Genomic DNA, 15,511 nt, shown 5'->3' on the forward strand with positions numbered 1-15,511 from the left:
TACATTGATGGATTTCCTTATATTAAACCATCCCTGCATCCCTGGGATGAAGCCTACTTGGTCATGATGAATGATCATTTTGATGTGTTCTTGGATTTGGTTTGCGAGGATTTTATTGAGTATTTTTGCATTAATATTCATAAGGGAAATTGGGTTCTTTAACGAAACCAAATGTGTAACTAAATGAACAGACCCATCTCAGTGGGATGGTTCATTAAGTACTGGGGGGGTGATTAGGATCTATTACTGAATTCCTTTATACCTTCATTTTGATTTCAAAACTTTAAAGTGAAGAAAAGTGTGGGGCTGTGGTAAGAAGTCAAAGAAATGTGTGTGGGTTTCTTTTTTTGTTTGGTTTGGGTTATGACACTAGGAATATATATATATATTTATATGGTAGCACGTATACTTAAAGTATACTTATTATTTATTAATTATAGCCCTTTGTTCCAATGAAGATTTTGTGCCCAAGTACATACCCTCTCCCCCACAACAAACATAAACTTTGGTTCAAAATTATTCCCAAATTGTATATACAGTAAAATGAGGTGTCTTAAACTCAAACATTCAAACACACGCAGACTTTAAAATCCTGGATATTTACTTGGAATTCGGCATTATTCGAATTGTGGTTCCCTCACTTTTTATTACTGTTCTGATGAGTGACACAGAAACTGAGCTGGAAAACCTGAGTCTTCTCTGAGCTGAAGGAGAAGGATTCGGTTGCTCATTTGTTCCTATCTGCATGTTTAATGTCTCCTGTGATCTTCCTTCTTTATATCTTCACATGAAAGCCTTTTAGTTGCTTCACTTTCCTTTCCAGCCAAAAGATAAAAGAACCCAGAGGTCTCTTGGGTACACCCTGTGTTCTCTTTGGCTTTTCCGCAATGTTGACATGCCAAAAGTCCACACAAGTTCTTTGTTTTTGAAAAATAAAACAAAGGTGGGGGGGGGGGCAGGGAAGTGGTTAGAAAATAAGGAGAAAGGATTCAGAAGAAGAGAAGAAAGCATTTTGATGAATTGCAGGAGTATTTTGTATATGGCTGGAATCAAATTTACCAACTCTAAAATGAAATGGGATGCAGTTTGACAGTGTAAAATATAATTGGTCAATATCTGTAATAAAATGTTCTCTTTTGAGAGATCTATGTATTTATATACAATCTTTTCAGTTTCATTTACTTTTCTAAAAAGTATCCGGAGAAATTCTTAATAATGGCCATTGAATCGTTTCTACATACATATTTTAACACTCTCTGATTTCAGAAGAGCAAAGACATTATGAAATCACTTCATATTTTCTTATAGCTAAGTGGTCATGGGTGGGATTTTTCAGGAGTATTTAAGTAGAATGTGATGCTAGGAAGTAGTGATGGGAAGAAACTCTTCAATAAATAATAGAGCACTAATCTAGAAAAACACAACATTCAAATGAAGGATGTTGATTTTTCTCCCTCAGTTTTTTACATATGAATGAGCTGTTACTCAGGGTGCTTGAAGAAGTCCTTTAGGGAGTTGTTGAGGGGAGAGGTTTTAAGTTGGAGGGTGATGTAAATGAAGAAAGAATGTCAAGTTAAGATTGTGCTATGGGTAGCAATAAGGAATATAGATCTTTCTAAAAGAAAGTGCTAATGAGGCATAAAACCATAAGTCTTTTGCTATAAAAAAAATAGAGTCATATAATTGCAGCTTGGTTTTATGCTATGACATTATAAAGTAGAGGAGATGTGGCCAGCAATCAATTACTCAAAAAGAAAAAAAATAAACAATATCAAACAATAATCCATCAAAGGGAAGAAAGAAAACCGTCTCCTTGTGTTTTGGGGTACCTCTTCATTTTACATTCTGTTCCTCTTCCCACACTTCAAGCCCTCCCTCAAGCTGCCAGCTGGAATATTGTGATTGAGAGCTGAGCACACAAACAATTACACTTTGTGGCATTTGATATAACAGACCCAGAAGGATGGAAATGGATTTAGAAAAGAGTATGTGGCCAGCTGAAGCCACTTGGAAGGTTAGGTAGGAAAAGATCAGAAAACTGGCCTTGGCAGATGCCTTTGTAATGTGTCTAGAGTCAAGATCCGAGAAAACCAGGATTCAATCTCCATATAGTGGTAGTGCTGCCACAGTCTCATGGTCTAGATAGGGAGTCATCTCAGTGCCAGTTCTATCTGGCTTCAGGCTCTGCTCTCATTTACCTACCTCAGTAAGAATGGCAAATGCTTTATACAAGTTCATCAGTCCATCCACCTAAGATTAATTTCCAATAACTGGGCTAAGAGTCACAAAGTGCTTTCCAGAGGGCCTGTAAAAATCTCTATTTGTGCTGTGCACTGGTGGCCCAGGTGGTGGTGTGTTCTAGACAAAGGCAAGTAGATCTCTGTTCTACAGAGAAAGTTCCAGGCCAGCCAGGGCTACAGAGAGAAATCCTTTCCTAAATAAATACATATAAATAAATAAATAAACAAATAAATAAATGAAAACAAAAACCTGTATTTGCACAGATGAGTGGCCCATGGCTTTGTCCTATTTCCAGCACCGCATTACATACCTCTTAAATGTTCTGCTGGTCTGAATTCTCTTATTTCCTCCCATATACTATGCCAATATAAACAATTTTTAATTTCTAAAAAAATATTGCTTCCATAATTCTGACTTTTTTCTTTCCTTCCTACTTCTCTAGTAAGATCTTTCTTGGTTATTTCCATTGCTTGCCCAATTTCACCTACTACAAATTAAATATTCCCAACATTCTGTCCTCTCTCTCTCTCTTCTCTCTCTCTCTCTCTCTCTCTCTCTCTCTCGCTCTCACTCCTCACTCTCTCTCTTTGTCTTTCTCTTTCCCCACTGAGTGCCATTGGCCATGTCCACTCTCCCCAATCCGAGAGTGCTCATCCAACCTACAGATGTGTTCCAGATCAAATTACCTGTAGAAATGACAGAAGTGGCCCTGAAAGGCATCAGAGGACGATCCCGTTCCAACCACCTTGACCCCAACCATCTTTCTGTCCTCTTAAACTCCCACAACTGCTTCTCCCACTTCCTGCCTCACAACTCCCCTAAAGCCCCCTTCACACTATCTGTTCACATCATGGAAAAATAGAATCTCTCTTCATAATTAAAATCTGGCTCAATTATAATTCTCCAGTGGTTTTTGTTGCTTTCTGCACTAAACCCAAAATACAACACTTTTCCTATTCAGTATTACAGTGTCCCTTGGCTTCAACAATCTCAGGGTTTTCTTGGCTCATCTCCCTCCTGCGAGACAAAACTCCAATTCTACCTCATTTCCTTTCCGTGAATGTTATATATGTCTGTGTGGTCAACAGAAGATGTTGCATCATCTCACCGATCATTCCAGACTGTAAATTTCTCTTTAAGTTATGTGCCTCTGTGTCTCTTTCACAAAGCTCACTCTTAGCACTTGTCTTCAAGTGCTAAAATACACTTTATTCTATTTCTGACGGTACCCATTCCTGTCTTTCTATGTGACGAGCTCTTCTCCCATTTTTAAGCATTAAATTATTCTCTAATCATTAAAAATAAATACAGCTATAGTGGCAAATGTTTCTGCTACTTGAAAATATATCCCAGAAGCTGCGGGTGGTCTTTACATGTTGTAAAACAAAATATATAAAAGTAATGTCATTTTATGTTTTATTGTAGTTATATATGTATTGCCAAACCTCTTCGTAGATAATAAAGTTTTAATTCTTTCATTATTATATGTTATATATGTTATATATGTATATTATATACACATATGTATATTATTTTAATACATGTATATAATTATATATATTTATATACATATAATTTATATATATACATGTATATACATATACATATAATTATATAGAATATATACTTATATAATATATATGATTATAATTATATATACTATGTATATATAATTTTATATGTGTATATAATATATAATACATAATTATATATTATATATTGTATATGTAATTATATTATATATTATCATTATATATTTCTTATGACAAATAAATTGCTCTCTCCTACTGACAACAGATGAACAACAAAGGTTTCATGATCCACACTTTTCAATGTGATACATTTCTATTCTGTGTTTGTGAATCCAGTTTATTTTATTTTCTTCCCTTTCCATATTTCACATATCACAACCATGCACTGGGTCTCTCTCCTCAAGATCCTTATTATTTTTCCAAATATATCTTGCAGCTGTACTTTCTAACTTTTGCTTTTGTTCTTCACGGTTTGCACATTTTTCCTCCTTCCATTCTGTTGTTTAAACCTCCGGCAGGCTTCTCTTACCCTCAGTGTGCTGTCTCATGAGATTTACTTCATGTTTGGTATTGTAATGTTCTTATTGTCTTCTTGTCTGCTCATCTACCAGATGTTCTTGGGACAAAGAAACTGGGCCTCTGAATTCCCAGTGCCACTGTGCCTGGCACATGATAAAGGCATGTTGAAAGGATGAATAACTTTCCAAACTTACCAGTTGGAGTTTTACTTATTATTCACGATGTATCTCATAGGCCATCTCCCAATAGCTCATGAGAAAACCTGAATGAAGATCACTCAGGACCTCTGTTGCTCCCTTGCCTTGCTTTATTTACTCGGCTGCTAGTTCTCTAACTTAGCTTCATGGATGGAGTGAGGAAGCTTCCAGAATGCGTGGTGCATGTGTTTACCTGACTGACAGAAATTGGGATCGTGGAATTGTTTTAACCCTGAGCAAGATTTACAAATTGAAAATGGCATTATGAATATGCAAATCATATGGAAATGTTCCAACTGATTAGGATAATTCTAAGAAACCTGATTTTGCTCCTGACCTACCCATCTGCAAGAACCGTCAATCAGAGAACTGGTTATCATATTTAGGTTCAAAGTTATTAGACAAGAATAATGCCTGGAAAATGAAAGGAAGCACAAGGAGTGCCATGTGCTGATGTTAAATGGTCCCGTGAAAGATGAGAAATGCCTTCTGTGTTTAAAATTGCAGCAGTCACCTGCAAGCTATAAATAAATAATTATCTACTTTTTTATCTGAGTACTGAGGCTAGATTCAACTGTGGTTAGATTCAACTCATCTAAATAATTCAAGTCAAAACGTTGGGAGTATATTAGGAACCTTAAAACGTGTCATTTTGGCTTTATTCTCTAGCTGAAATAGCTTTGGTAAAAACCTACTTCATTGAAATATCAAACACAATAAGGCATCTTGATACTTATAGCTGACCATGAGGGAACGTATCTAGAACTCATCTGACTTTCCGTATGAGGAGGAGAGAAAGGTACCCACGCTTTCAGTTTGGCATGGTTTTCCCAGCCTGTGGAAAGAGCCTGCCTTCTTCCCTGCTCCTCTCTTCTCTTAAAATGTGAGCCTCTCCTTTAAAATTTGCTTTGTACATTATTTCCATAAAATCTTCTTATGAATGTTAGCAGAAAACCCTGAATGAAGAACACACTATGCTCTTTCTCAAAATGTGAATGCTTGCATGATCTGGAGACTTATTACCGTGGGTTTGTTCTGTGTCTTTAAGGAACTGCAGCAGTACCTTGCCAACCTGGCTGAACAATGCAGTGCAGACAATAATGGGGTAGAGCTCCCTGTTGTAATAATTCTGGATAATCTTCACCACGTGGGCTCTTTGAGTGATATCTTCAATGGTTTTCTCAATTGTAAATACAACAAATGGTAAGCTCATAAAATAAATGGAATAATCAGGTAGAGAAACAGCGATGTCATTTCCTTCTTTATACCTTTTTATGTTTTAATATTTGTAGTGGATACCATTAGCGTAACAATATCTAGTGATATTCTATATTTTTATAGAATTTGTATGCATGCTTTATAATATCTATTCACAGCTATGTTTCAAGAAGGATTTTTGCTTTGTTCATTTATTTGATTTGTTGCTATTTGGGGTTTTGTTATTGTTTAGAGATAGGGTTTCATTATATTAACCAAGTTAGCATCAATTATACAAGTGACCCCCTGCCTCTCCCTCCTCACAACATTGCATTGGTCTTCAGGAACTTTTATGAAAACATTATGCATTTTTTTGATGATGTTAGTTTCTGTAGACGCACTGGATGTGTAGAAAGCCCATATGGATGGTAGGATGCTTTGACTGGGGCATGTAATAACTAGAAGGAGATTTTAAAGTTCTCTATGCTTTCATTCCATCACTATCAAAGTAACAGTTCAACTTTTCTCTAGAAATGAAGTTAATCCACTCGAATATATTTCCCTCCAATAATGTAATGCTTTGTTATGCAAAGTAAAGGGACATGTTAAATCAAGGCATAAAACAGTATAAAAACCTACATGTGTGTTGAAGAATGGTCTCTAAAGAAAAACATACAGAACACAACAATATAAATGATACTAACCATATTGTATTGGTAATCAATACATTGCTAGTGACAAGTGACTACCAATTGATCAGGAGAAAATAAAGGTTAAAGGAGGAATCAAAGCATCATATTTAAGAAGGCTGGGGAGATGAACAGCATCACTTGCTCTTACAGAAGACCTGGGTTTGATTCCAGGTGCCTATAAAGTTGGTGTTCATATTGATATATCACTCCAGTCCCTGGAGATCTGGCACCCTCTTCTGACCTCCGCATCAGGCACACATGTGGCACACAGACATATACAAGAGCAAAACACACATGCACACAAAATTTAAAATATCTGTGTTAAAGCGAACCTTCAAATAAACTGAAAATTAACAGGGTGTTGGAATAAGCACATGAGTTATAATTTACTAGCGTACGCTGGATGTAGTGGCGCATGCCTTGAGTTGTAGAACTTTAGAGATGGGCATATTTCTGAGTTCTATGCCAGCCAGGGCTATACAGTGAAGCACTATCTCAAAAAAAAAAAAAAAAAAAAAAAACAACTTAGAATAGACAAACCATTGTGCTTATTCTGCACATCCTCCCCCAACCTCTCCCCATCTCTGTTGTGATAATTGATTAACACTAATCTCTTGGCAGAGGCAGCTGTGCATCCCTTGCTACCTGCCCCAATGTTCTGAGTTCCTGAATGAAAGACACACACACACACACACACACACACACACACACCCTTCTACTTTAATATGCCTAAATCAGCTCAATGGTTGGACCACTCGTAAGCCTCCAAGTGCCTAACACCTCCCCTCCAGTACTCCTGAGTTATTACTTACTAAAACCTATGTTCCACCTTTGCTGCCCTAGACCCAGTTGGTGCGAGGGTGGGGACTGGGGCTGCTCTTTCCCGGTTCTTACATGATTGGTATGCTCCCTCTCTGCATGTCTTAGGCCTAGACCTGAAGCTTTGTCTGACATGGTGGTTCTAACTGCTTTCTCTACTGGTCCCCTTGCACTTGAATCCTAAAGTCCCGCCTCCTCTGGCTCTTTGCCCAGTGATTGGTCACCAGTCGCTGGCAACTTTATCAATCAATTTTGGGAACCCAGTTAACATAATTCGAGTGTTAGAACAAATCCACAACACGTATCTCTCTCTCTCTCTCTCTCTCTCTCTCTCTCTCTCTCTCTCTCTCTCTCTCTCTCTCTCTCTCTCTCTCTCCACAAAGGTTCACATCAGGAGAGAAAGAAGTCACTTTGCCTCAGTGTTAGATTTCAAGTTAGAATCCCCAGTAGACACTTTGTTTCTATTATTTTGTCACTTTCCAATTTAACATGGTAAAATTTTCCTCATAAAGGAGAATAGTGTATATTTTTCTTAATTGTTTTTCTGAGATGCGTTTAATCGCTTTTCCCTCTAGAACATGTTAATGCTCCATTCTCCATTTTTCCTAGTCCTTATATTATTGGAACCATGAGTCAGGGAGTCTCTTCATCGCCGAATTTAGAACTACATCACAATTTCAGGTAAGGACTTGAAAGATTGGTGTGTATGTGTGTGTGTGTGTGTGTGTGTGCGCACACACACACTCTTCTGTGCACCTGTTCCACTTTCTCTCTCTCTCTCTGACCATAAAGGTGTCTTGAAGGCTGTTTTTCCCATTTGGCTCCTGACCATCCTACCCACAGTGTCATGAGGATAATTCTCACTTCCCCTGGCACTCTGTTTAAGCAGATGTTCTGTGATCTTGACTCTGTAATCAAACGTGTTTCTTTTCCTGCTCACTACTTCCGTGGAGAAGATAGGACGCTCTTCTTCTGAGGGAAGACTATGAAGAGAGCTCCTATTTCAGGGTCTAGGATTCTGCTACAAAACCTCTCTCAGCATGTGTGTACCTCCTCGCTCCCAGGAGCATAAGCCTCTTGGAAGCTCTCAAGTAAAATTCACTGTATTCCAACTCTAATGGTAATAGATTTTCTAAATGATTGCAGCATCAAACTGTGGCCATTAGTTAACAAGGGAACATCAGTGATTTATCTTGCAATGGAAGTTACTATGGAAATAAAGTTTAGGTTTTACGAAAAAGAAGAAACCAAAAACCATTAGCTTAATTTTTCTTTTCCTTATTCGTAGGTGGGTATTATGTGCAAACCACACGGAACCTGTGAAAGGCTTTTTAGGCAGATATCTTCGAAGGAAACTGATAGAGATGGAAATTGAAAGGAATATACGTAATAATGACCTGGTCAAAATTATTGACTGGATTCCTAAGACATGGCATCATCTCAATAGTTTTCTGGAAACCCACAGTTCTTCTGATGTCACCATTGGTGAGTTCCAAAATTAAAATAGTCCACTTTGCAGACACTGGGCACACTGGGTAAACATAATAGATTGGGTGGTAGAGATTCTTTTCTAGAACTGTCTTCTTCTACGGGTTCTATCTGCAATTATTTCATTGTATCTGATGATTATGGATAGTGAAATTAAGTTTCCAATGGGAAAGTATCTTAAAATCACATTGCTAGCCAAAATAAAAAGTATCCAGAGTAATTTTTTTTTTATTCTAAAAGAAAAAGAAACCAAATTTTTGTGACTGTGAGGGAATGGACTTTTTATGAACAATTTTTGTATTTCATTGTTTTAAAGATAAAACCAAGTTAATTTCTTTCTGGGTACAATGCATTTGTCTTTCTATTCCCTCTTAAGGTTCATGTGCAGAAGGGCGTTTCTCAGTGCTGTAAAATCATCAGAAGTTCCTTGGCTGCAGGCAGAAGTTCTGTCCCCAGCTCAAATATCTGTACTGGTTCCATATTCTGCAAATAACTGATTCAAAATTCTGCGAGTAACTGATCTTTGTCATGAACCATTCATCTAGCTGTAACAGAATTCTGCGCAGTCTGTAAAACAGGACTGGATTAGACACTTCGCTATTTCTTACGAATCCGTGTTATGCCTTAGATTAGTACTTCATTGTTAAGGAAACAGTCCTGGAGGCCCTCTTCCATAATATGTATTCATGATTACTGAGCTAATCAAGCTAGGAATTTTCTAGGAATATGTGTGTTATATTTCTCCAAAATGCATCTAAGCATGTGTTTATATCGGTAAATGTAACGCTTCTGCAACATTGTGCCATTTGTGTCTTCTCAGGTCCTCGGCTTTTTCTTCCTTGCCCCATGGATGTGGAAGGTTCTAGGGTGTGGTTCATGGATCTTTGGAATTATTCCTTGGTACCTTATGTTCTGGAGGCAGTGAGGGAAGGCCTACAGGTAGAGTACCTGATTTGTACTATTGTGAAGAGAAAAGAAGCAAATAAGTAAATGAATAAATAAATATAGAAAGAAGGAAAGAAAAAAGAAAACCAAATTATTTTAAGAAATAAAGCCATTTATCTATTTATTTATTTATTTGGATATTTATGTAGAAAATTAAAGTAGAGAGCAAAAAATGTTCAGCAGTATGCCTGTTATGACAAATGTGCAGTAGTTCGTCTGTTAGAACAAGGCTGCTGCTGTCTGTGTCTGTGCAAAATGGAGTTCTCCCTACCCTATGCATTGAAGGCTAAGATTGTTGCAATGAGGGTTTAAAATGTTCTTAGTAAACAGATATTTAATTACACACTATACATCTTAGGGCACAGACTGTGAAAATGACACAGTTTTAGTTCTTCATAACATTTTGCATTTCATGAATTTTCAAGAACCAATGTGCTATGTACAATGTAAGGTGGTTGGTCTTTCAAACTTCATTTATTCAAAGAATTCATATTGTCATTTATAAAAACACATTTATAGTAGAGAAATCATATTTTTAAATTTATATTTTGGTAAATTATTTGCTCTCCAGGATACAGTTTTTATATTAATTAGCTATTATCCTCATCTTTATATATCAAGTCTTATTTCATATTTGCTTGCTAACAAATAAAAAGCAGCAGAAGCCTTAGAAGCCTCAAAACTGTGATTATTAACTGCACAATTTCCTTAGTTTTTTTTTTTAGTTTGGGAGATAAATGGACTGTTTATATTAAAGTAAATAATACTTATAAATCTCTTCCTTGATCATTATAATTGTGTAAAGTTTCCATCTGAGTGAGTGATTATCATTTAAAAACCATAATCTCTCAAACAAAAGTCATATATGCCTCTAGCTCCGTGCTTTGGCTCCTGATGCTTAGTACTAGGTTAGTGTGAAAACTGAATCAGTTACCCTATAGGTATAGATCAAGTTGTGATCCAGCATATGAAAGGTGGGGGCTCTGGGCGGAGAACCCTCTTCATGGATGTTCAGTCCTTAGTGTAGTTGAAACTTTTACTTTGTGAAAGAATTTAGATAATAAGAATCCTGGAGAACTCCAGCTATGACCTCTAAAGCAGAAAAGGTCATATGCCGTGCCCTTGCATCTACTAATGTCAAAGGACCTTAACCTAAGAGTGCAGAAATTAACCGGAGTCTCTCCATTTGGAAGAATGGAAAGAGAAAGTCATTTTTGGATGAAGGCTAGTGCCTGCTGAGAAACCATATGGGGGAATGCTCTCTGCCACATGATCTGTTTGGAAAGGATGCAGCTGACACATTGAGTTATTCTCCTGGTGATTCCATCTTTCTTGAAATGTTAGCGATTAAATCAGCTCTTCCTGGATGTTTAGATTCATCCTATTATAATATTCACTTTCTGTGACCCAGATGTTTGCTGTCCTAGCTGATTATGAAAAACTGGCTCTGGTTGTTTATACACACTCAAGTCCTTTTTAGGTCAATTCTAGACTCCAGTAATAATAATAATAATAATAATAATAATAATAATCAGCTATCTTGTTTTAGATCTACCTATTGTTTTATTCTATGTGTATGAGCATGTTGCCAGAATTTATGCATGTGTAACACATACATGCCTTGTGCCCTTAGAGACTAGAAAAAAAGTGTCAGTTACCCTGGACCTGGAGTTCAGAAAGGCTGTAAGTTGCCACCTAACTGACAGGCATTCAATCTGGCTTCTTTGGAAAAGTAGCCGGTGCTCTTAACTGCTGAGCCATCCACCATCCATCCCCTAAACATAAACATTCTATGAATTGTACATTTTTTCCTTTTAATTAGCTGTACATATATCTGCGTTTTGTACCTTATATTAAGCAGTTTTCAGCTGAGACAAAACTTACTACTCCAAGATAAGAGCTATTTAAACAAAACTAAACAAACAAAAGAACCTGATAGACAACAAATAATCTTCAGATCTCTGCCTCTGTCCCCACTTCCAAAAGTCATATTGGGGTCTAGATAATTTCATACTGGCACAAACTTTAATATGATTTCCAGAGAAACCTAAAAGTATTCCATGCACTGGTACTCACAGTGCTTATGTTTTTCTTTCATCTCACTGAAAATATCATCATCACTGGACACACCATGCACTGCCCTCTGAGGTCGTGACACTAAACCCAGAACGGTCCTGGGTGGCACAGGTCACAAGGGCAAAGACAGGACACTTCCTAGGTGTGGCATATCTTTCCACGTTCTCCTGGCCTGATGCCTTCTTTATGAAAATCTCACCAGCCTGTGTCCCCTCGGCAGTTTGTTGTCACCTTGGCAGTTTGATGTTAGCTTTGTTCCAAACTCAGAAAGTCCTGGGTCCACCTGCGCCTCTGCATTCTCCCGACACTGCTTTGTGCAGTCTCTTACATTTCTTTTTGAATAGGCTCGTTGTTTTTCCATAGATTCTTACAGAACGCATATTTGGGTTTCCATTTTACCCCTCTTTTCTCAGTGTCCTTATTTATAAACATATAAACCGTCTCCCAACAGGAAGCAATGGAATTATGAGGTTATCAGAAGGAAACGGTTACCACCATACCTGAATGAGAAAAGCCTTTCTTTCTTTCATTGATCATCCTTCCAAAATACATTTTGGGACAGAACTCCCTTTATTGTAAGAAACAGATTTTGTATTTCAGACCTCTCTAAAATTTAGCTTTTGTTTATCAACCTTGAGATGTTTGAGGGTTTTTTTTTTTTTTTCGCCTGCATTTGCAAAGTTATTCATAAAATCAAATGTGTGCACTGATGTCTTTATTTTCTTATAATATCCCTCCATCATCCTTCCCTCTACATCAGGTGTTCCCTTCTATTTTGCAAAACTTTTAAGTATCAAGGGAGCTGTGTAGACGGACATATTTAACCCACGGGTAATTCTCTTGGTGCATTGGCAGGAACTGAATGTGAAAATAGCTGCCTGTTTAGCATTCACTTTGTATTTTTCACCTAATAGAAATGTTCTTTGTTTGTAATGAACCTTCAGATGTATGGGAAACGTGCACCATGGGAAGATCCCTCCAAGTGGGTCCTTGACACGTACCCTTGGAGTTCTGCATCCTTGCCTCAGGAAGGCCCAGCATTACTGCAGTTGCGACCAGAAGATGTTGGCTACGAAGCCTGCACATCTACAAAGGAAGCCACAACGTCAAAGCACATTCCCCAGACTGATACAGAAGGGGACCCCTTGGTAAGGATGTCTGATCATTCTTCTCTAACTAAGCCACTGTAGTTATTTTTAAGATTGTAGACGTGTAGTCATTAGCACTAGCTAATGTGTCAAAGGCCAACTACTGTAGGTAATATATGGAACGGGCCTGATACAAGTAATCATTTAAACTGTTACCTTTAGTGCCATTTCCCTGTTTGAAATTTTTCAAAACAACAACAACAACAACAACAAAACTGTTTATCTAAAATAAAAATGTAAGAAACCCTGAAACTGGGACAAATTCCATGACTATAATTTTTCTCTGATTATATGTTAAATTGTGTCAATATTTAAATAGTCAGTATATTAAATATTACCACTAGGTATTGAAGAGAAAACTAAAGTTTGTTCATAAATAAAAATATAATCAAATGTATACAGAACAAAAACTGTGTACCATATATTAGCTAGCTTAATTAAATACAATCTTCTGATGCTTTCAGTTTGGAAAGATAAACTCTTTTGTTTTTAAGATTTATTTATTTTTATGTGCAATATTGTTTTACCTGCATTTATGTCTGTGTGAGGTTTTCAGATCTGCCAAACCTAGTGTTACAGTTTGTGTGCTGCCATGTGGAATTGAACCTAGGTACTCTAGAAGAGCAGTCAGTGCCCTTAACCACTGAGCCATCTCTGTGACAATAAGAAGGGGGTTACCTTTACCATTTTTTCTATTGTACTAGTGTATATAATTTTAATTTTAGAAACAATACAATAACTTAAGTAAGTGTATAGAACTCTAAGATATGAAAATATTAAGTACATAATGTAATTAATAGTACAATTATTTTTAGTATATCATCTCTGTACTCTTATACATTTTACTAGTGAGAACCTCAAGAGGAATTCATTGTCCTGTTTGCTCAGTGCAAAAGGCATCACCTAATACTAAACCTTGGTTCTGATGTATTCTGTTGGGAACACATATATGCCTTCTCTATCTTTGTTTTTATATATTTCATAACCGCCATTGGAAAGCAAAAATGTATTGCAGTTAATCTAAATAAGAAATCCTAGTAAGAAAATTACTATTGTCAGGAGCGTGTTTTTGAATCTTAACAGGGATTATATGTTCTGGTTTGCTGCACATTATTTTTACAAATGCAGAGGGCAATTGTCATCACAACGCTAAATCTTGGCACATGCATACTGACTGCTAAGGTCTAGTGATCAGGCCGGGGAATCACCTATAGTCTTAAAAGGACCTCGTCCAGTAGTGGTGTGAGATGCGTGCCTGCATAAACTGCCTAAGATGTAGGAGGTGTGGTGGGCAAAGCCATGAGTCTAGTAAGGGACTTCACAGATGGCATGGCTAAGCTGGATGTTGAAACAGGCATTGGCAGTTTTCATGTGGTTGAATGTGGAGCCTCTAACATTGAGGGAATATCACACAGGACACTGCCAAACCGCACAGTGAAAATTAAGAGTTAGAGGCCAAATATCTGTTGGTTGGAAGAATTAGAATGATAGAGTTTCCCAACTGTTAGATCACTTTGAGCCATTTTATTTTTATGGGTAGTTAAAACTTTATCACACAGACCATGTACAGCCAGTGGGTATTTTTGACTAGTGTTTTATCTGTTTAGATTTGTACTTGCTTAAGATCTTTCTAGTAACAGAGCAGAGGGCAGAACACGGTGTTGGGGTAACTGGCAGTGGGAGACACACAGAGGGACATGGTAAAGTAATAGGTATTATCTTGGCTGTGGGTCTACAGAGGATGCAAAGGAGACCAGGGGAAAACGATGTCCAGAGACTCTACATTGATCATAATAATTGAGTGATAGGTAAACCTACCTTCTTTTTATAATGTCCTTTGATTTTAATATACAAAAGAATAACCATTAGTTGCAGAGTAAATCTCATTGCGTGTGTTTACTACAGATTTCAGATTGGGAAATTATGCTAATTGAACCTACTATATAGCACCATTTCTTTTATTTATTATTTTATGTCTGTAAATATTTTGTGTGTGTGTTTGTGTGTGCGTGTGTATGTGCGTGTGTATGTGTGTGTGTGTGTGTGTGCGCGTGTGTGCGTGCGCGCGTGTGCACATATGCATGCATGTGTACCATATATGCCTGGTGCCCACCCACTAGGGTCAGAGGATGTTGTATAGTCTCTTTTAAAGTCAAGAGGATGCTCAGACACGTTTCTCTTTAATAAATCAGCTTCTTTAATGCTTTAAGCTTCAGACATTTTCACAAACTACTTTCATCTCATATTCTTGTGTAGGTGATTTAATACATTGTAGGAGTTATGGCAGAAATGCTATTGGAAAAAAAATGCCCTGAAAACTATCAAAATGATTTCAAAATACTCCATAACCATAGCCTCTTTGCCCAAATGACATTCTTGCAGGAATTGATAATTACCAGTTCATTACTTATTTCCCAAGCACTTATCAAACACGTTTTTTTTTTCTTTTTTTCTTTTTTCTTTTTTCTTTCTTTCTTTTTTTTTTTTTACTGATATACAAATATCTATAGCCTGATTGCAGATCAAGAAATCTTATTTTAGATATCCTCTCTCTATTTCTCTGAAAAATAAAAGACAACTTTGATTGCTGAGGAGAAAAAAAAAAAAACTATAGGTACTATTAGTTACTAGCAATATAAAGTATATTGTACAGTTAG

General features: G+C 36.9%; 1 protein-coding gene across 1 annotated transcript in view; it reads left to right on the plus strand.

Moving 5' to 3' along the window:
- Positions 1–15,511, plus strand: part of Nav3 (neuron navigator 3) — a 319,139-nt gene that overhangs the window by 300,194 nt on the left and 3,434 nt on the right. The window contains exons 34-38 of the mRNA XM_029542029.1: positions 5,538–5,692; positions 7,807–7,878; positions 8,486–8,682; positions 9,506–9,624; positions 12,651–12,854. Of these exons, the coding sequence (XP_029397889.1) occupies positions 5,538–5,692; positions 7,807–7,878; positions 8,486–8,682; positions 9,506–9,624; positions 12,651–12,854 (747 nt within the window). The remainder of the gene's footprint in view (positions 1–5,537; positions 5,693–7,806; positions 7,879–8,485; positions 8,683–9,505; positions 9,625–12,650; positions 12,855–15,511) is intronic.

Source organism: Mus pahari, chromosome 9 (assembly GCF_900095145.1).
Source record: "Mus pahari chromosome 9, PAHARI_EIJ_v1.1, whole genome shotgun sequence".
In the NCBI taxonomy this organism is placed as follows: Eukaryota; Metazoa; Chordata; class Mammalia; order Rodentia; family Muridae; genus Mus; species Mus pahari.